Source organism: Rattus norvegicus, chromosome 11 (assembly GCF_036323735.1).
Source record: "Rattus norvegicus strain BN/NHsdMcwi chromosome 11, GRCr8, whole genome shotgun sequence".
Lineage (NCBI taxonomy): Eukaryota > Metazoa > Chordata > Mammalia > Rodentia > Muridae > Rattus > Rattus norvegicus.
In genome coordinates, this window is record NC_086029.1 from 84,966,357 (window position 1) to 84,988,466 (window position 22,110).

At 44.2% G+C, this 22,110-nt stretch overlaps 1 protein-coding gene across 2 annotated transcripts in view; it reads left to right on the top strand.

Annotated features, from left to right (window-relative positions):
- Atp13a5 (ATPase 13A5) overlaps positions 1–22,110 on the top strand; it is a 139,402-nt gene that overhangs the window by 85,161 nt on the left and 32,131 nt on the right. The window contains exons 17-23 of one of the 2 annotated variants that reach the window (XM_039088300.2): positions 3,756–3,873; positions 10,957–11,081; positions 12,363–12,523; positions 14,226–14,405; positions 15,482–15,561; positions 17,774–17,816; positions 20,158–20,267. In XM_039088300.2, coding sequence (XP_038944228.1) covers positions 3,756–3,873; positions 10,957–11,081; positions 12,363–12,523; positions 14,226–14,405; positions 15,482–15,561; positions 17,774–17,816; positions 20,158–20,267 — 817 coding nt within the window. The remainder of the gene's footprint in view (positions 1–3,755; positions 3,874–10,956; positions 11,082–12,362; positions 12,524–14,225; positions 14,406–15,481; positions 15,562–17,773; positions 17,817–20,157; positions 20,268–22,110) is intronic. The other variant, NM_001191657.1, reaches the window with a different exon arrangement.

The window sequence follows — 22,110 nt, forward strand, 5'->3', positions numbered from 1 at the left end:
AGAAAGCAAACTTCTGCGTCACTGTAACAAAGCACACGAGGACATAAAGGGCCACAGCCAGTGAAGAGAACAGGTCAATTCGTGTGGGTGACCGTGGCGGTGCACAGGAGATCCTGTGAGGCAGATGGGGACACTGAAGGGTGTAGACAGAGAGAGTAAACATCTAGATGTCATACAGACAGAAGATCCAGCCACAGTGGGGCATCAGGGCAGGATATGTGGAGCAAAACCACAGGGGTACATTGACTAGAGGGGAAGGTAAGATTGAGGAACCCTGAGAAAAAACTTAGGGTGGGGTAGAACACAGTTCCCTGTCAACTTGAGGCAAAGGGAGGGGCCAAGGTTAGCTCTGATATTAGAAACAGAGACAAAGCAATGGAAAGGAAATTGTGTGTGTGTGTGTGTGTGTGTGTGTGTGTGTGTGTGTGTGTCTGTGTCTGTGTGTGTGTCTGTGTGTAGGGGCCATAGAAAACCTGTGGAAGTCATATCTTTCTACCATGTAGGTCCCAGACCTAACACTCAGGTCTTCAAACTTAGAATCTTATATCTGTTGAAGAATCTCCCCAACCCAGGGGGATTTTTTTAATTAATCTCTTTTTTTTTTATTGGAAATAGATGATTTTAAATCACTATCTCTAATTATGGTTTTTCCTCTCTGAACTTCTTCCAGTTCCTCCCTGCCTCGCCCTCTCTGGATCCACATGCTTTCTGTCTCTTGTTAGAAACAGACATCCCAGAAATAAAATAAAACCAAACAAGTGAGAATAGGAGAAAACAAACAAGCAATGGGGCCGAAGAAAGAGCATGAGAAACACGTATAGGTGCAGACACGCATGTTTGCATACACAGGAATCTCATGAAAGCGCAAAATCGGAAGCCACGATAAATACACAAAGGACCTGTGAGGTGTTTTTCTTAAACTTCTTGACACAGTGTGAGACAGAGACAGAGAATCTCCGAAGCTGCTGTTGAATTCATTTTCTGACGTGCATCTACTTCTTGGCATTTGGCCTCCCCTTCCAAGTAGTTTGTCTCGTGAGACTCCTTTGGAGGAAACTAAATTTTAATTTGCAAGTGGTTATCAATTGGACGGAGCTGGCTAGAGATGGCGGCATGTGTCTACTTCTCCTCAGAGCTCTAGGACCCCATCTGGTGCAGACCTGTGCAAGCCCTGTGCGTGCTGCCTCAGACTCTGTGGATTCATATGTGTGTTAGCCTAGCTCTGTTTAAACGGCCTTGTTCCTTTGGTGTCCTCCATCCCCTCTGTCTACCTAGTTTTCTGCAGGGCTCTCTGAGTCCTGGGGCAGGAATTTGATGGAGATAGCCCACTGAGGGTTATGTGTTCTGAGATCTCTCACTCTCTGCCTATAGTCTGACTGTGGGTCTCTGTCTTTTGTTTCCATCGGATGTGATTGGAAGCTTCTCTTGCCAGGTGGCTGAGCGAAGCAACGATCTATGGGAACAGCAGAATGTCATTAGGAGTCATTTTATTGCTAGTCCGTTGCCTATCTAGTCTCAAGCAACATTGGGTGTGGACTCCATTTCATGGAGTAGGCCTTAAATCAAGTCAGACTTTGGTTAGGAATATTTTTATAGAGAAGTATGTTAAGAAAAAAGCGATTAGGCTGAATTCAATGACATTGGATGGTTTTCCCGGCCATTTTTGTCTTTCTGGTCCAGACTCTGAGATGAGCTGTGTTATTTAATATTCTCCTAAACATATGCACATTCTAAGCGATGGCCAAGTTTATAAGAAAATTGGTGCACTCAAATTCATTTGGATGAAACTGGCAGTTTTCTCCTGGTTTTCGTTTACTTGTTATGATTGCAGAGTAGCCGCCGACTGTGCCTGGAATTCTAATTTTCGTGAATATTTTTTTTCTAATGTCTACATTTGGAGTCTGTTTAGTTTCACCTTAGAAGTGCCCCTTCTATAGAAGAACCTGCCTGGCATACACAGGATGTGTCTGATTCCTAGAAGGGCGAAAACAGACCTCCCTCTCGGATTTTGATCTTCCTCATAAATCCCACTAACTGTGTCTCTAACGGGTTAGAGACTGTGTTTGGCTCTGTTCTCTTTTGCTTGCACTCATGTAGACCTTAGTGAGAATCTTCCTGTTGCCTTGCTGTGTCAGGAAGGGTCCAGCCTCTACTCTGCCGTTCACCACAGCCCATCCAAACCTTTCTGTTGTCTTGACCTTTGATGTTTCGCCTCTCTCTCCTATAAATAAATGTAGGCTAGAAGCCTCCTTGAGATTTGATCCAGGCCTCCAAGAATAGTTTAGAAATACACTAAGTCTGAGGTAAATGGAAGTGTGAGGGTCTGACATTGCTCAAGTTGTGGATGGAAACCAAGGTGCAGAAGAGAGACTTAACGGGCGGAAGTCAGAGTTGGTAATAGAACAGAGAATAAAACTTAGTTGTTTCACCTCCACCACCACGGCCATGACTGTGCTGTTCTTTAGCTCTCATCTGATGCTATCACGTAGGCAATCAGAAACCCAAAAGAATTTGTAAATACAAAACCATAGTCACGCCAAAGCACGTAAGTGCCACATTGTGTCAACAACCTTGAAAAGCAGGGATGGGAGCCAGGGATGTGGCTTGGTGGGTAAAACAGTGGCTGCATCAGCCTGACAACCTGAGTTTGGATCTCCAGAAATGACTTTTAAAAGCTAGATGTGTCATCTATGCGTCTGTAGCTTCAGTGAACACCTTCAGGGAGATAGGGGGCAGGGATCTACAGCAGTTTGCAGGATGGCCAGACTGGCCTGTGCAGCAGTAAAGCAGAGAGAGGTGCTGTCTCAAAGCAATAAGGAGAGGGAGGACATCCGTACATACACGGTGACACACACATGCCTGTGTGCACATGCACACACACATGCCCAAACGTACATGCAAACACACACAGAATGGGCAACTATTTCTGCAAAGAGTCACTCAGTGTATATTTCAGGCCTCTTTGGCCACACAGTATCTGTATCAGTTAACTGGCTCTACCACTGTGGCCACAAAGCAATCAAAATAATAAACAAGTGAGTGGACATAGCTTAAAACTTTATTGACAAAAGCAAACAGTGTATCACATGGAGCCTGAACATTATCAACCCTAATCCGGAAGACTGGCTATTTGTCTGATTTCATTTGAGAGAACACAGTCCTGAGGTCTGTCCTTGGTGAACCCAATCAGTGTAATAGACAATGGTCACATTCATCTTCAGGGAGCTGCTATAACAAAATGCCTCAGGCTGGGCAGCTTACATGGCAGGACTCCATCTCATAGTTTTGGAAGCTGGGCTGTCCAATGTTATAATGCTAAATAATTTGGTTCTTGGTGGGGACTAGCTTCCTGGCTTGTAGCTGCCTGATTTGCTGCTGTATCCTGGTGAGGAGAAACAATCTCTTATGCCTTCCTTTGTCTTAATCCCACTCCTTGAAGTTTCACTTTCATGACTTAATTACTTTCCAAAGGCCTTTATTTAAAATACGGCCACATTAGAGATTAAGTTTTAACATAGTTTAGGCCACAGAATTGGTGCATAGCACAGCCAACGAACAGAGCAGTTTTAGCATTTTTCTTTCCTCATCAGAGTAACATGAAGCTATTTGTGACCTGTGTCTGAAGCTGTATGTTTTCCGGTACAGCATTTTTATGAAGTGAACATTGAAGTAAAGTGAAGGCATCCTACAGTGGCTTAGGTGCTGGGTAAACTTCGCTGTGATCTTACACTTACCTCTCTTGTCTCTTCTCCCAGTGCCTAAGAACTTCCCACAGGAGCTGAGGAATTACACAGTGCAAGGCTTCCGTGTCATCGCTCTTGCCCATAAAACCCTGAAGATGGAGAAGGTTTCCGATGTGGAACGTCTAGCAAGGTAAGGAATTAGAAATCAGCACTAAGGGTGGGTCTTTGTACATGTAGGGGGGAAAGCACTGGGCATGGACTGACAGACAGCTCACATCACCAGGGAGTTCTTGGAGTCAGAGAACTGACCTCATCCCATCCTCTGGTTTGGATATGGGCAGCCATGGGCAGGACTTGGTCAGATCACGTGGTGAATTGTGACGGCGTAAATACAGCAGCTGAGATTTCCCATACCCCCACCTCTCACCTCTGCCCCTGTTCTACAGAGTGTTCATTTTAATCTTGGGTTTTGTCCCCTCCTAACTATGAATCTCATCCCACCTCTGAACATCATGTGGCAGATGTACTTAGAGGTCCCATATGTCCCTCGGTGTCTCTTTAGAGAATGCAGCTGAAAATTTGGAAGGTTTCCAGAATCCCTTTTTATTTCTGGACTTTCTCAGGTCTGGGTATTTTATTTCCCTCAAGTCTGAGAGGCAGTGAGTGCAAATTGAATTCCATATAGGAAGCAAAACTCAATATTTTTAATTACATTAAAGGGATGAATTGCCCTCCTTGGAGAATAATCTATTCACCACTTTCTTCCAGTTTTTAGGATTTCCTTTTAAGTGATCTACATTAAAAGAACAAGAAAACTAAGCCTATATGATAGCCTATATATTCCTTATATTTGATATATTAAATTTATATTTCTAATTCAGAGATTTTTCTTTCTTTTTTTCAGAGCAAGTTCCTTTTATTTTTATTTATTTGTTTGTTTATATCTCAAATGCTGCTCCCTCCCAATCCCCTCCTCACAGAGTCCCTCCCCCATTTTTTCTTCCCTTCTCCTCTGAGAGGGTGCCTCCCCCAATACCAGGTATCTCTCCACCCCGGCACATCAAGTCTCAGCAGGATTAGGTGTATCCACTCTCATTAAGGGGAGAGAAAGCAGCCCTGTTGGGAGACACAGGCTACAGTTTTAGGGACAGCCCCTGCTCCAGTTGTTGGGGGACCCACATGGAGATTGAGCTGCACATCTGCTACCTATGGTCCAGGGGCCTTGGTCCAGCCCATGTGTGCTATTGTTGGCTCAGTCTCTGAGAGCCCCAGGAATCCAGATTAGTTGACTCTATTGGTCTCCCTGTGGAGTCCCTGTCCTTTTCAGGGCCTTCAATTTTTCCCCCAACTCTTTCATAAGAGTCCCTGACCCCATCCACTGTTTGGCTGTGGGTATCTGCATCTGTTTCAGTCAGCTGCTAGGTAGAGCCTCTCAGAGGACAGTTATGCTAGGCTCCTGTTTGCAAGCATAACGGAGTATCATTAAATAGCATCAGAGATTAGTGCTTGCCCATGGGATGGGTCTCGAGTTGGGCCTGTTATTGGTTGGCCATTTCTTCAGTCTCTGCTCCATTTTTGTCCCCGCATTTCTTGAAGAGAGAACAAATTTTGGGTCAAAAGTTTTGTGGGTGGGTTGGTGTCCCTATCACTCCACTGGATGTCCTGCCTAGCTATAGGAAGTGGCCTCTTCAGGTTCCATGGCTCCATTCTTAAGCGCCTGCGCTAAGGTCATCCACATTGACTCCTGGAAGCCTCCTAGAGATCCCCCCCACATTCACCCCCACCTCCAGAAGCCATAGATTCCCATTCATTCTCCTGGCCCTCTGACCCTCTCTTCTGCCTCTCTCCATACCTGATCCTGATCTCTGCCCCATTCCCCTCCCCAACCCCTCTCCTACCCAGTTCCCTCCCTCTACCTCTTAGTACTATCTTATTCCCCATTCTAAGTGAGAGTCAAGCTTCCTCACATGGGCTTTCCTTCTAGTTTAGCTTTCTCTGGGTCTGTGGGGCATATCATGGGTATCTTGTACTTTTTAGCTAATATCCACCCATCAGTGAGTATATACCATGCATGTTCTTTGGGGTCTGAGTTATGTCACTCAGGATAATATTTTCTAGTTCCATCCATTTGCCTGCAAAATTCATGATGTCCTCATTTTGAATTAATAGCTGAATAGTGTTCCATTGTGTAAATGCACCAGATTTCCTGTATCCATTTTTGTGGTTGAGGGACATCTGGGTTGCCTCCTGTTTCTGGCTATTATGAATAAAGCTGCTATGAACACAGTGGGGCACGTGTCCTTGTACTGTGGAACATTTTTAGGGTACATGCCCAGGAATAGTATAGTTGGGTCTTCAGGTAGAACTATTTCCAACTTTCTAAGAAACTGCCAGATTGATTTCCAGAGTGGTTGTACAAGTTTGCAATCCCACCAGTAATGCAGGAGTGTTCCTCTTTCTCCACATCCGTGCCAGCATGTGCTGTCGCTTGAGTTTTTGATCCTAACTATTCTGATTGGTATAAGGTGGAATCTTAGGGTTGCTTTGATTTGCATTTTCCTGGTAACTGAAGCTTTTGAACAGTTCACTTCTTGGACATTTGGGATTCCTCTGTTGAGAATTTTCTGATGAATTCTGCATCTAGTTTTTTAATTGGGTTATTTGGATTGATGGCGTCTAACTTCTTGAGTTCTTTGTATATTTTGAATATTAGCCCCCTGTCAGATTTAAGGTTAGCGAATATCTTTTCCCAATCTGTAGGCTGCTGTTTTTGTCCTATTGGCAGTGTCCTTTACCTTCTGAAGCATTTCAGTTTCATGAGGTCCCAATTACCAATTGTTGATCTTAGAGCCTGAGCCATTGCCATTCTGTTCAGGAAATTGAGAGATGTTTATTTATTTCCCCATCTATAAATTGTAGGATTGGGTCAACTCCAAGGAGCTTTTCTGACATGTCATTTTTATCTTTGAAATAGAATCATAGAGGCCATTCAAACATATAACTAACACCCTCAGATTTAACACTCTAGCTACTGGCTATTCTTGAGCAAGCCTGAGATTCATTACACTTAGGATGTTTTAATTTTCAGACACAAATTTGTGTAAGAGTGTTAAGGTCATGAGTGATCCAGGAATTCACACAGCTAATGATAGAACGTTGAGAGTTACAGCTGCCACATACAAGCACAGCTGTATTCTCATGAAGAGCCGGCGGGGAAACACACATTAATAGAAGTATAAAAACAACAAACTTTGCTGTTTTCCCACCAAAGTTTCTCCCAAGAGATATCAGGAATCCAAAAGGCTTCTTATTGTGTAGCTGTTATTCTTGATAATAATAAGATAATATTGTTTTGATTTTTATCAAGATAAAATTTAATTTTTTTTTAGTCAGGAAAAATAAAAGTTTCTTGAAAACTGGAGTCACCAAAGGAAATTAAGAGTTTCTTGAAATACCTTAGAAAATCACCCAGTGCTGAATGACGGAAGAAAGACTTCCTTAAGACGTAACCCATTCTTGATGTAGCAAATGTCTACTGATTGTCAGTCTGTGTTAGATGTTCAGGAGCTATGGAAATGAATAAAATTCACTCCTTGATCCCAAGAATTTTGTATCTTAACTGGAGAAAATAGACAATAAAATAAATCAATGATATATTGTCTCATTGGTGATTCTTAAATATCTTAGAGGGAGGAATGAATTAATGGGAAGAACTTTTCAAACTACACATTGATGTTTCCCATAAAGAAGCCAAAGATGTCCTCTGATGAGAAGCTTTTGAACAAAGATCTGAGTAGCTAAGAGCCAGGAAGACCTCACCAGAGACTGAGCACTAGGGAATGGGGCAGTGGGTACAATTGCTGATGGGGTAGTGACAGTAAGAGCCCCACATGCTTGAATGCCTGACTGAGGGGATGAGCTGTAGTAGAAAAATCTCCTTTATTTTTTGCCATTGTGCCCATTGCTCAGTGTCAGATCCATAAAATTGCGGCCAAGATTGGTCTCAAGGAAATGTCCCTTTGTAATCTCATCTTGGAGTTTCTGTTTTCAGTCTTATGTTGACATTTCTGATCCATTCCCAGTTGACCTTTGCACACATACTGTACTGATTACCATTGCATTGCTCTCACCCCACACCTACCGAAACAATGCAGGGGAGAAGAGTTTATTCTGGGTCTCAGTTTCAGAGGGATTTTAGACATTTGAGGAGAATACTTCCGTCTGCTGTGCTGGAGTGGGAGGCAGAGAGGCTCATATGGCAGCCCACCAGTGAGCAAAGAGCACAGGGCTGAATCAAGCCTGTCCCTAGCAACCTATGTCAATAAGAAATTAATATTGACATTCATAAGAAGCACAATTTCATAATCAAAACCAGCAAATCTGATTTTAAAATGGTAAAAGGACCCAGTAGACACTAGTCTATTTGATACATATAGAGCATGAAATGCATAAAAGGGCATTGAAATTCAACAATCATTGGTGAAATGAAATGAAAATCAAAACCACAATGACATCATTGGCTGTCTAGTAAGATGGTGGATTAGAGGCCGTAGAGATGGCTCAATGGCTAAGAGCTCTGGCTGCCCTTGTGGAATCAGTTCCTAGCACTACAAATCAGCTCACAGCGAACTATAACTCCAGTTCCAGGGTGATCTGACCCCATTTCACCATCTTCTGATCTCCCTGGAATCAGACACACATGTTGTGCGTGTATATACATGTAGGTAAACCACTTTCACATAAGTGAATCTAAAGGAGGAGGAGGAAGAGGAGGAGGAGGAAGAGGAGGAGGAGGAAGAAGAAGAGGAAGAGAAAGAGGAGGAAGAGGAAGAGGAGGAGGAAGAGGAGGAGGAAGAGGAGGAGGAAGAGGAAGAGGAGGAAGAAGAGGAGGAAGAGGAAGAGGAGGAGGAAGAGGAAGAGGAGGAAGAAGAGGAGGAAGAGGAAGAGGAGGAGGAGGAGGAGGAGGAAGAGAGCTGACTAAAGTGTTGGTGAGGATGTAGAGACTTTGGAACCTACCTCACCCTTAATGGGAGTGGGAAATTAGGTAACTACTATAGAAAACAAAGTGGAGGTTCTGAAATGAGTTACAAAGAAAACATACTTAGGATCCAGCAAACTCCCAATCCTATTTCTGGACATAAAGGAATTGAAGCCAGCATCTCAAGAGCATACTCCGAATCCTACATGCTTTGCAGCTTTGTTGATGATAACCACAATTTGGAAACAACCAACTGTCTGTCAGTGAATTAATAAAGAAAATATAGTATATACATGCAATGATTACCACGTAGCCTTTAAAGACAAGGGAATCCAGGGAGTCACGGGTTACTGTGCAGACATGGCCAAGTCCAAGAACCACATCACACACAACCTATCCCAAAAAACAGAAATGGCATTAAGAAGCCCCAGTCACAAAGAACCCCAAGTTCCTCAGCAATATGTGTATTTCCCACAAGCACAACAGGGAAGGCCTGAAGAAGATGCAAAAAACAAAACAAAACAAAAACAAGACAAAACCCCCAAAACAAAAACAAAAACAAAAAGCCCAAAAGCAAACAAACAAACAAACAAACAAACAAAAAACCCAAAACAAAGGAGGAGTGCACATGCAGAGGCCACCGAGGCCCTTGTGAAGCTTAAGGTTGTTAAGTCCAAGATGCCAAAGGGCTCCAGCCACAAACTCAGAAGTCTTGCTGTCATTGCTCACTCCAAGCATGGGAAGTGGATGTGAGGTACATGACCAAGGGACACAGGCTCTGTCAAACAAAGCCCAAGGGTCAAACTAAGGGAGAGGCCAGTGCTCCAGTTCCAGCTCCTACTGGTGCCCGGGCCGCTATGAAGGTCCCATTAGAAAAGGCCGGTCTGTCAGTGCGAAGACAGAGGAAACACATATTTTTGTAGATGGCCAGTGCTCTATGCTGTTTTTGTTAGTAAACTTGAGGCAAGATTTGCAAAAGGGAGTGGATGTTGGAATCCTGCCATCTGAGGCAATGAGCGTCAATGTGAGGATATGATACCAATAGGGGAAAAAAAAAAATCAGAGAAAGAGGAAGATACTACCTGATCCCGCTTACACCAGGCGTTTGAAATAGACTCCTAGATTGAGGAAAGTGGCAGTTATCCTAGGCTGGAAGGAGAGGGAGGTTCAAAGGGTGAACGTTTTAATTCCCCAAGGTGGGTAAGTTCTGGAGGTCTGCTCTGTAGCACACTGCCTCTGGCTGGGGCAGTAGTGTCTTGCATTGTTACCATTATGTTAGAAAAGTGGCTCTCAAATGCTCTTACCACAAAGAAAAGAACAAAATGGGAGCAGGGGAACCTTCGGGGTGATTGACGTTTCCTCTTTTGATGGTGGTGATGGTTATATAGTTAGTATTTGGACCTATAAAATTGTGTACTTTAAATATGTCCAGGTTTTGCATAATAATTTTATGTCTATAAAGCTGTTAAAACACTTTATGGATCTAACAAAAACAAGCAAAGAGGCTAGAAAGACAGCTCAGTGGATAAAATGCTTGCCAGACCCGAGCATGAGGACCCGAGTTCAATCTTTAGCATCTACAAAAGTCATATTGATTTGTAATCCCAAGCAAAGCCAAGACAGATTTCTGAGGATTACTGGCCTAGACTTATGGACCAACCCCAAGTTCCAGTGATGGATCTTCAAAGAAAATAAAAGATGGACAGAGGCTACACATACATGTGCACTTGCACACATATTCACCTCTGCATGAGTGAACACATGTACCCTCCACACATTCATGTACATACATATACAATAAACAGAATTAACCAGTGAGTTTTCAGTTCTAGTTGAGAAGAAAATGTTAATTCATTTTATATTTTCAAATTAAATACGGTTTGTTTAATATTTAATAACAGGTTTAGTCTGAACATAAGACACTGTGGGAATGACGGCATCATGCAGCATGTACCTGTGATTGTCAAACAGATTTGCTTGATTGAATATAAGGTCAAGGGGAAAATATGAAAGACTTCAGAGATTTAAAAATACATGGTCAGTAATTTAATAATGAGATTGGGACGATAAAATAGTATTTTTAAAATGCTGTTGATAATGGGAAGAAACTGTTTTAGGAGAACAAAGAACGGTATGGGCACAAGACAACTGGTTTTCATTATAAGGTCCCGAGTTCCTTTCTTTTAAAGATGTGTGCTATTACATCAATGAAACAGAGGTTCTAAATAAACCAATCAACCACGGGCATACCACAGTGCTGCACCTTAAAATGTCAATTTTCCCCCGACCCCAAAGGGAGAAAGTGGAGTCCGAGCTGGCATTTCTGGGTCTTCTCATAATGGAGAATCGCTTGAAAAATGAAACGAGGCCAGTGCTGCAGGAACTGAGCGAGGCCCGCATCAGGACCGTGATGGTGACAGGTATGTGTGCTTCCAGAGCCCAGCAGGTAACAAGAAGAAGCGGGAAGTGCGTGACTGAAGAAGGCGGCCCTGTCACCTTGCAGCACCTCCGAGCAGGAACAACCTTTTCTGAGGCAGCCACTGTATCTTCTCTTCCCAGACCACCTATTCTATCCAGGATCGAGCAAGTAGAAATATTCGTACATAGACTGGGGCGATGACACAGTGACAGGCTTGAGACACGCCAAGAGCTCAGATAGTCGGCTCCCATTTTACAAGCAGACTGACTGAGATGGCGCGTGTCTATAATCTCTGCACTGGGAGGTGGAGTCTGGAGGACCCTGGGGGGTTTGCTGACCAGACAACCTGGCCAGATCAAGGAGTTCTGGGTTCAGTGAGAGATTCTGCTTTTTCCTTTTTTTTGTTTTGTTTTGATTTTTTTTAAGTTTAGAGTGATTAAAGAAGATGCTTGACTTTGTATACAAACACACACACACACACATATACACACACATACACACACACATACACACCCATACACACACACCCATACACACACACCCATACACACACACCCATACACACACACCCATACACACACACCCATACACACACACATACACACACATACACACACATACACACATACACACACACATACACACATACACACACACATACATCACACCCATACACACACACCCATACACACACACATCACACCCATACACACACACACATACACACACATACACACACATACACACACAAACACACACACATACACACACATACACACACATGCACACACATACACATACACATACACACACATACACACAAACACACACACAAACACACACACACACACACACACACAAACACACACATACACGGCACAGGTAAGGTGCATAATAAGCAAACCTAAGTGTGGCCTTGTCCCCAGTGTTCTGTCTTGTGTTAGGTGCCGATCCCTAACACAAAAAGGCTTTTGTATTTAGTGCTGATGCCAAGGATGGGCTGTGCCTTCAGCCTGGGGTCATTTGTTCATCACTGAGTGCTATCTGTTATCTCAACATTAGTCATGAAGAGCTCATACATTTCCTCATTCATTTCTGCATGGTTAGGAAACACAGCGGGAGAGATGTTGGCTTGGTGTTTGCTCACTAGAGATGTACACTTGGGTAGGAGGAGAGATAAACAGTTATAAAACTACACAGAAATCACAGAATACGTTCAACGGGCAGCAACAAACAAATGGAGAGACATCTTCGTTTCAGTGGCTGTCTCTTTGTCATCTAGGTGACAATCTTCAAACTGCCATCACTGTTGCTAAAAATTCTGAAATGATTCCTGTGGGCAGCCAGGTCATCATTGTCGAGGCTAATGAGCCAGGAGACCTTGTTCCTGCTTCTGTGACCTGGCAGCTGGTGGGGACCCAAGAGCCAGGCTCTGAGAAGAAGGTGAGCAGATGTTCAAAGACCTCCGGCTGGGTCTGGGTTGGTGAAACGCGACCCTGGCATGGAGCAACCATCTGCATCCTGGAAGCCATCATAGTAGCAACCCCTCAGGTGTGCCTTCGAGTGTAGCGCCACGCAGAGGGTTTTCAGTGGCATCTTGCAGATCCAGCCATGAATTATCATCACCCAGGGGTATATACAAACCTCCTACTGCTGGCCGCAGCAACTGAGTCAAAGTTCCTGGTGAGGAGAGAAATAAAAAGCTTGCCAAGGCACACCGGCAGGTTGCGCAGCAGGCACCAGAGCGGTCTCTGATTCCACACAAATCCACGGGCATCCGCACTGCACCGTGCCTTGCTGGAAAACTGGCAAGGGTGGGCTTTTCTAGAAAGCGAGCTTCCTGTTTGCTTGTCTGAGAAAAGCGCTCCCCTATGAGAATAGGAATGAGATTGCCTGAAACTCCATTTTTGCGTCACTCCAAAGCGTGACCCTAATGGTAAAGACCTACAGAAGTGCTTTTTGGTTCCAGGCTGAACAGTCTTTCATATTGTTGAATAGACACGAGACTTTGGTGCAGCATACAGAACGGCAAGTATACAGAGTGGCACCCAAGTTATCCAGATGGGTTAATTTTGTACAGCTTCTAGTTACATATGTTTTAAAAAAGGGGGGGGCACCGACTGTGCCTTCCACAGCTCCACAGTACTCATTTCATTGTGAACCTGCCTGCTCCATACAGTACCTGTGTATCCCTGTCTCACAGAACTCTGGGCCTTTGCTGATTTCACAAGCAGGCGGTCTGTGTTCTAATTCATTAGATTAATACCTTCTCTGAGGTTCAGCATCTGTTGTATCATAGCCTTACCCTTCCTCCCCGCCCCTGGTTCTTCCCCTGCCTTTCTATAAGAAAAGGGATTCCTGTCTTGTTTTGGTGGTGTGCAGCCAGCAGTGGAAGAGGAGGGTGAGTTTTCCCTCCAGTTGCTTTGGTACATCAATCACCCGCTGCCCTCTGCTTCTAAACACAATGCTTCTATAATATCTATTTCTCTAACGAATAAAATATTCCACCTCCTGTACTGTTTAAGCCCAGTCCTCTGGAAATGTAAAGCCTGATGATAAATCTCAAGAGAGCTGATAAAGCTGTCATCATAGGTGACTGACGGGAAGAACCACTGGACACCATCAAATACGTCCCCTTGAGCCTGCAGCCAGGAAGGGGTAGAGTGCAGCAGAGGGGAAAGCCTACAAGTGTCAGGGAGGGAGGGGTCCAGGAAGGTTCAGGAGAATGTAGATGAGAAAGAGGCTCTGGTTCGCCATGACAGAAGGGGATCCTGTTTTAGTTGGGTCACAACCAAAGTCAAAAGTCAGGCAGAGGAAAGAGCAAGGTAGTAAGAACAAAACTATGCTTTCTCAAAGTGAAGAAATTTGTAAACGAATGGTACAAGAGCCTAGGAAACACCAGTGCACATGAGGAGGAGGGAGAGAGATGGTCCTGCACTCCTCACTGGATCCTAGTAGGCACATTGCTCTGAAGACACACTTACAGGAAAGAATGCAAGCTGTCAGAGCATCATGGAGTTTTGTAATACCAGGCGGCATTTCGTTTGTCTTCTTCCTATTGAGGTTGAGGTTCCAAGGGCAAACAACCCTTCCCGCCCTTGCTGATGCGCATTCCTTTGTGCCACACACATTCACTTTCTTCCAGGTGTCACAGGGAAGCCAGCAGTGCTTTAGAAGCCCATGCAGAAACCATGCCTTTCGATTTCAGGACACCTACATTGATATCGGAAACAGTTCAGTACCTTGTGGGAAAGGTTACCATTTTGCAATGAGTGGGAAGTCCTATCAAGTGCTATTTCATCATTTCTACAGCATGCTGCCACAAGTAAGTGCTGACAGGATGCGGTGCTTCGTCTGGGTCCTCAAGTGAGCAGAACACAAAGAGTTAGGAAGGGGACAGTCTCTGAGGAGGGCTTGGGTTTGGGAATGTGCGTCACTGAAGGCACCTTGAATTTGCAGGAGGTTCCTGGTCCTATCTAAACCCACCAGACTCTACACATAACACACTGTGGTCCTTCAGACGTCAGCGCTGATCGATTCTCTCACTCCTGTGGCTAGTCCAAGCTCAGCCCCGCTCCTTCCTCCCTTACCTGACAGATCCTTAGAGTAGATCTGCACATCTACCCTACCTGTGTGTTAGTGTCTCTGAAAGCCATGAGCCTGTGGCAGGCAGAGCCCCATTCCCTTGCTGTCAGGAGCCTTAAATCACGGCAGAAGGGCAACAAATGCACCACAGTTTATTCTCAAAATCATTTATTATATTGTCCTCGATATGTCCTGCTGTAAAATCGTGCTGCCAGTGTGGTGGAGACACATGGTGTACAAACTGGGGATGACAATGATCTGTTAGCAAAGCATGAAATATTCTGCCCCCTCACCTTGCATGGTAAGTCAGGGACCGAAGAGTTGAAGGCCTACAGGCTTTGAGGCAGCTTTTCTTCCGGCCCGTATTGTGAAGATGGGGATCCGAACCTCAGAGAGATTAAGCCACCCAACTAAGGTTTGCACAGCACGTTGGGAGATCTGGGAGCAAGACCCTCACTTCTCACCTCTGCTTTGCTGCACTCTGTGGCAAACAGATAGTAAACTTAGCTGCATTTCTCAAAGAATTGTCTTCCGATTCTATCTCCTCTCTACCTCCTAGCTGCTATGTTAATGAAAAGCTACCCCTTCTCAGGGAAAGGAGGCAAAGTAATTGGGTCCAGAAAAAAGTAATGGAGTCGTGATGGAGAATTTAAGTTCAATATTGAGGCTTTACATCCCTCATCCCCATTCCTGGTGCTGGGTCTAATGTCACACACTGTGTTAAATCGGTGGCCAGGAGTGATTTTCAGGACTTCCGTTTTGGAAACATTCTCCTTCGTAATCTTATGAGGATGCTTGTTTTCTTTTTCTCTTTAGATTCTGGTCAATGGAACCGTTTTTGCAAGAATGTCTCCTGGGCAGAAATCAAGTCTTGTGGAAGAGTTTCAGAAATTAAAGTAGGTGACGGGCATGAAAGGAACGTGTGCTGGTTCTCTGAGGCACAGCTGCCCGCCTCAGAGCTTATGAGGGACCATTAGTTGTTTTAGGATTCTATGGATTAGCTATCCAGATGTGCCCCAGGTAAGCCTTGGTTCCTGAACCAAGGCTGTAATTAGGAAAGGATGCAAAGTGGTGTCAGCCAGGACTTGAGTGTGGTTGTGCTGGTGGCGTGGTTCTGCCACCCCCTCCCTCACATGATTAAGTTCCTTTCGTGTGCTGAATAAGGACACTGGTAAGTGGAGGAAGCCAGTCTCAGCACCCTGAGGTATGGGTCACTTCATAGGGAAGGGGCTAACGCTGCCACAGACTTCTGTATGTAAGGTGAGAAATAAAGGTAGTAATGGAGAAGAGGAATGGGGGAGAGGGAGAGAAGGGGAGAGGGAAGGATGGTGTTACTGTCTTTCATTCCCTAATCTTAGAACAGTTGGGTGCCTTCTCTTCATTAGAAGCAAGTCACTATGTCCTGCCCATACTCAAGGGAGTGGATTTCACAGCAATAGGAAGTGCAGGAGGTGGGGACAGTTGAGGCACATGTTAGAAACTGACTGCCCCACAGAACATTCATTGCGTAAAGCTCATCTTACAGGAACGTTGCCTGCTTAGACGTGGAGAGAAGAAATAACGTGGGCATGTGTAGCTCTGGATGGGAATGGCGGGAAAGGGTGTGAGCTCTCTCCCAAAGTCATCAGCTCGATCCATTAGAGATATTTTCAAACCCTCTTGGCATGAATTGAAATGGCAGCTGTCAGGGACTAGAGATGGTGAGGTGTATGGAAGGGGGAGGGTGTTCCAAACCCTCTCAAAGCACTGATGACCAAATCCTGTCTGAATGGAGGAGTTGTCACTGACACCTGACCCACCTATTCATTCCTCCCTAAGTTATAGTTTCTAGCCTGAAGGTTTCAGATAGCAAAATGACAAAGTGGCCTTTGGATCAGGAGACCACCTCTTCCTATCAGATTTTACCAGCTAAGCTCCTTAGCAAAGTCTCAAATGCCTTCCATTACATCCTCCCCCACCCGCCCCCATACTCTCAGACTAGGTAAATGGCCAGGGGTAAGCGGCTAGCTCATTTATAGGGTCATTACATGACATTGGCTGAAGAGAGTAATGTTTCTGTCTCAATGCCTGAGCAACATTGGCTGACACTCTGAAAGCTACATTCCCCTAAAACACAATTAGCTTAGGAAAGCACATACTGTGACAGAATGAGCTGTCTTCTCAGTTACCTGTCATCCTCTGTGGTCTTACCCTTGGCAATGCACATCAAGCACCTCTGGATGAAGGAAGCCTATTGGATGATTACAGGTATCGGTGACACTTGGACACAGCATGCAAATGGTCGGGATTTCACTAGCACAGCATTAGGCTGGTCTATCTATGCTGGACCATGTGTGAATTATAGAAAAGGTCAAAAAGGCAACTTCTTATGGGCAAACGTATAATAAGAATATCCTAACGGAACTTGACTTTTATTGCTTATGATCTGATTTTGGAAAAAGGCCACTGAATCATTTAAAACATCGCTACCAGTCACTCTCGATAAGTGTCATTCAGTTGTATAGAAGGCTCAATGGACCCTGCGTAAGAAATCCCTTTTCCCTGGCAGCAACTTTAAACATTATCCTTCCACTTAGATCCTGGTTGCACACCAAGCCGATACACATGGGGCCCACGTTACCTCACCGCTCCTGTGAGACACACCGAGAACACATGTCTGCTCTAATTGTGTCTGCTAAGCTCTTCTAATGTTGAGGCTGAACTCTGCTGTGGTGAGAGCAGCTTGGCCAGGTCAGGCTCTGCTTGGCCTATTAGGTTGAGTGACAATCATGACATCATTGTAATCATGATGCCTCACTCTTGAGCTTGATAGGGCGGACACAATCAACCTGACGTTCTTTCCAAGTTTGTGATTGCTGTCATTGCCGATGTTCCTGGTGTCATTGCTGTCCTTTCAGTGATTGAGACAAATTAAGGCAGGGGTCTCTCCCTCTTGAACCAAGGTTTTCCACGGCATTTTCTTGATTCCACATCTGCTCAGAATGCACACATGCTCGCATGCACACCAGACACGCAGACACACACAGACACACACATAGGAGTTGGTTATAGCGGAAGTGATTCAAGAGACCTTCTGACCTGTTGAGTTTTGTATCTTTTTCTCTGTAGTTATTATGTGGGCATGTGTGGAGATGGAGCCAATGACTGTGGGGTGAGTACACAGGACTTCTGTAAATACAAGCAGCACTCTGGAATCTCTCTTGAGCTCCTCAAGGCCCCCTAGGGCCTCATCATCCTCCTTTCAGCAACCACTTGGTCATGCTTACCTCAGCCCAAGCAGGAGTTAGAAACAGAAAGCGCTAACACCACTTCTGCTGTCTTCTGACAATTCCCAGAATAATAAAGCCATGCTGCTGACACGCCCAAAGTTTAGACCCATCGGGGACTTTATAAAATTATCTGCTTTAAGCCTTAAGGTTAAGACATTAAGCCTTTAATGTTACTCATAAGGAGAGGAAACCTCTGGGAGATGATATGCTTTTGCACAAGGTGCAGAGCTGGCAAAGCCTTAGAGAAGAAAGTTTGCAACTCATAAAGTTTTTAATTACGTATAAATTGCATTTATTCCCTCCAAACCCACTCTGAGGTTAAATTTTGAAAATTAGGTTTTTTCCCCCATATTGTTATGAAATCCTAAGTGGTATGGTTTTTACACTCGGTAGCAAAGCTAAAATTAAGTGAGTCTCGGGTTATTCTTCATTCTCAGCAGAAGGTAAGCAAACATGTTGTGTTCTGACTTTTGAAGACATTGGTGAAATAACAGTTGACTCTCAGGACTGTTCATGCACTTTAATGGCTCGCTGTGGCGCATGAATTGAAGAACAGGGCTAAGGATATAGCTGAGTGGTAGAGTGCTTGCCTAGCATGTATGATGCTCAACCCATGAAAATAGTGCACAGCAGAACAAGAGGATGAACGGGAAGAACAGGAGGAGGGAGAACAGAGAGAGAAGGCAAAGTGGTTTAATTTCAAAAGCTTATTAGAAATATAAAACCTGTTTATTCGTTTTACTTTCCACTTAAACATTTTTCCAATGTCTGTGAAAAGAAATGTGTTCATACTTAGATTTAGTGTACATTTTTTTTGTCTGTGTTTCATAAGAAACACAGTTAGCCCATTCATCCAACCCAGGGCGAATAGCTATTGCTATTAATTATGTGACATTTATAGCAAAACAAAAGTACCAAAGAAGCCATAATCTCTGTTCCCCAAAAAGGCGATCATCTGAGGGAGGGATCCTGCGTAAATTAACCCTGCCATATGGCAGACAATCTTAAACTACATAATAGAGGAATAAACACCAGCAGAGAAAAGAAGAGGGAGGCAGTGTTCTAAGATGAACTGAGCTGGAATCTTTTAATCTATTGCAAAGCAAACGACGCTATCAAGCACTATGGAGCAACCTGAATACAAAATTTCATTTGGGCTTTCTGGCTTGCCTATGGGCTAGTCTGTTGTGTGTTCTCTGGACAGCCTTTAGCCTTCATCAGAAGAAGTAAATGAGTCCTCTGTGAAGTAACACATGTGCCACCAGGTGCCTGTGGGTGTTTGTGGCCTGATTTGGGTATCTCATGGTGATGCTGTGTCTTCTAGATCTTTACCGGCAGTTAGCTAGTTGGTTGGATCAATCAGCAAAGAATGCTATGATTAGTTATCTTTCCATCCAGATTCTGCCATTCTTTTTTTTTAAAGATTTATTTTATTTTTCACTCTGTGTGTGTGTGTGTGTGTGTGTGTGTGTGTGTGTGTGTGTGTGTGTGTGTGTGTACATGCATGCTTGCAAATGCCTGAAGGGTCCAGAAGAGGGCCTCAGATTCCATGGACCTAGAATTACAGTTAACTATGAGCTTACCAACATGGGTGCTAGGAACTGAACTTGAGTCTTTTTGAAAGAGAAGTACGGGCTGTTGCTTGCTAAGTCATTGGTCTTCAACTTGTGGGTCATGACCCTTTTGGGGGTTGAATGACCCTTTCACGGGGTCTGTATGTCAGAGATCCTGTGTATCAGATATTTACATTACAATTCATAATAGTTGTTAAATTACAGTTATAGGGTAGTAATGAAAATAATTTTATGGTTGGGGCTCCTCACAACATGAGGAACTGTATTAAAAGGTTGCCCCATTAGGAAGGAACTACTATGCTAAGACATCTCTCCAACCCTTTCCCCATCCTTGTAAAGAAGTTTCGAATGAGTGCTTCCATTTGCCAATGCTCTACATGTGCCACACGGATAGTATAGTATACATGGAAATGTGGAAACGTGCACATGTGCACGTACATGCTTCTGTGGATCACAGTGCAGTTGGTTCCTTTTCCATGGTGACTCTGTGGATCAGGAGAGACAGGGTGTATGAATGAAAGAGCATATGAACAGACACCTGAACATGGACAGACACAGGATGGTAACTGACATACAATGAACAACCTAGTATTTGAGTAGAGGAACCTGGTCTGAGGAGTCATGGTTTGACTTGGATGAATCATTCCAGGCTTTGAAAATGGCGCATGCGGGCATCTCGCTGTCAGAGCAGGAAGCGTCTGTGGCCTCTCCCTTCACCTCGAAAGTGGCCAATATCGAGTGTGTGCCTCATCTCATCAGGTAAGCTGAAGCTTCCCCTCTACCTCACCGCTGCGGTTCACTGTCTGGCTCTGGAAGCAGACGGAATTGGACACCACATCACAGTGGGGAGGGCAGGTGTGGATCTAGAGCAAGTGTTAGGGCAGGCCTAGCGCCATTGGACCACTAGCCAAGGAACGATTCCTCTGGCTCGAAAGCACTTACAAACCCACAAAGGCAGTGGCTTTCATCAAGTTTTAAGAAATAGATGGCTGCATCAGGTAGACTGCTGAAAGCTTTCCTTGATATTTAAAACCTGGTTGCATGTCTTGTCTTTCCTTTAATTTCATATATTGGATACCTTCTGTGATATTGGACCAGGAATTTGGGATAGGGGAGCGGGCAGGGTAAGAACGCATCATTAGATACCTTCTGCCAATACTATCACATACTTCTAAAAGAAACCTTCAAAAGCATCAGGATGTTGCCATAGGAGGTATTAAACTTTGCTGGAGATTGCAGAGGAAGGACATGTGTTTGCTATCCTTCACTGGATGCATTTCTAATCCATTTCTACTTACATTTTAAGTGTAACAGAATAAAGCATCCAGTTTTATATTTTCAGAAATCTTTCCCCCTGCTGTTCCTACAATTCCTGGGGTGGGCAACTCCAGGGCCAGTAGGCTAGAAGTTACTACGCAGCTTACTCTGAAGGGACAATCAGACGATTATCACTTTCTTGGTGTCTCAGAGAACAGAGTGACGGGTGGGATGACATCAAGCCTGAAATCCCATGCCCTTACTTCGCATCTGCCAGGCAGTTGTATCCCATGTCCTTTGTCCCTGGGCATCTACATCTGCGTTTTTCTGTACCCTTGAGCACTGTCACCCCCTGTGCCTCCAAAGCATGACTTCGACCAATGGATTGTGCATCTGCAATGTAGTTACAAGCCAGTATGTTGGTTTAGAATACAAGTCATGATTCAAGATTTCTGGTATGGGTAGATGATTTATTATTAAGACTGCGGTAGATTCTCTTTGCTTCTGTATTTCATGGGCTTTGAAAAATTAGATATGGTTCAGTGTTCAGATCTTTGAGGCTCATTTTACCCTTTGGTATTCTCTACACATGCTTTTTCCTGGGGGGGAAAAAAACTCTAGAAGGGCGATTCAGTACAAGTCTTACATGAATAGGTCTGGGTCCACAGGTTTCTTTGTTGTTCTTTAGAGCGGGGGCCACTGCTTGTTATAGTTCAAGTCCTTGTGGGAAATGCTGTATCTTTTTATTATTATTATTTCTGTATCACTGTCTAGCTGTAGGCAGAGAATTCAATGGACAGCTGCAGGATCTGCAGATAAATATATGCATTACGAAAATTCCTAAGCATCAGAAATAGCAGTGATCCTGGAAGCTCACGAAGGCAGCTTTTCTCCTGCCCTTAGAACAGTGTTTTGTACTTTGTTTTGAATACAGCTGTCTTAATTTTCTTGAAATTATATACAACTGCAGGGGGAAAAAAGATGAAACCATAATGTTTATGTCAGACTTGGGAAAACAATGCAGGCTTTGGTTCTTTCCTTGTCTGTGTTTTTTCCCCATCCTCGGTTGAAAACAAATGCTAGCTGTTCACGGCGTGGTGGGAAACATCTGCCTGAAGTACCCTGGCCCATCTCCCAGCCTAACACACACTTGCCTGAGGCAAGACGTTAGGTATTGGTTTCTAGGTTTGCCATTTTATGTTTCTATATAGTTCTGACATCTTTGAGCTGAGCAGGTGCCCATGTCACTAGGGACTAGAAACAAACTAAAGCCATGTGGGCTTGTGTCCACCTTGGCAAGGGAAGCAGCAGAGCCAACATGCACAATTCTCACCATGTCCTCTGT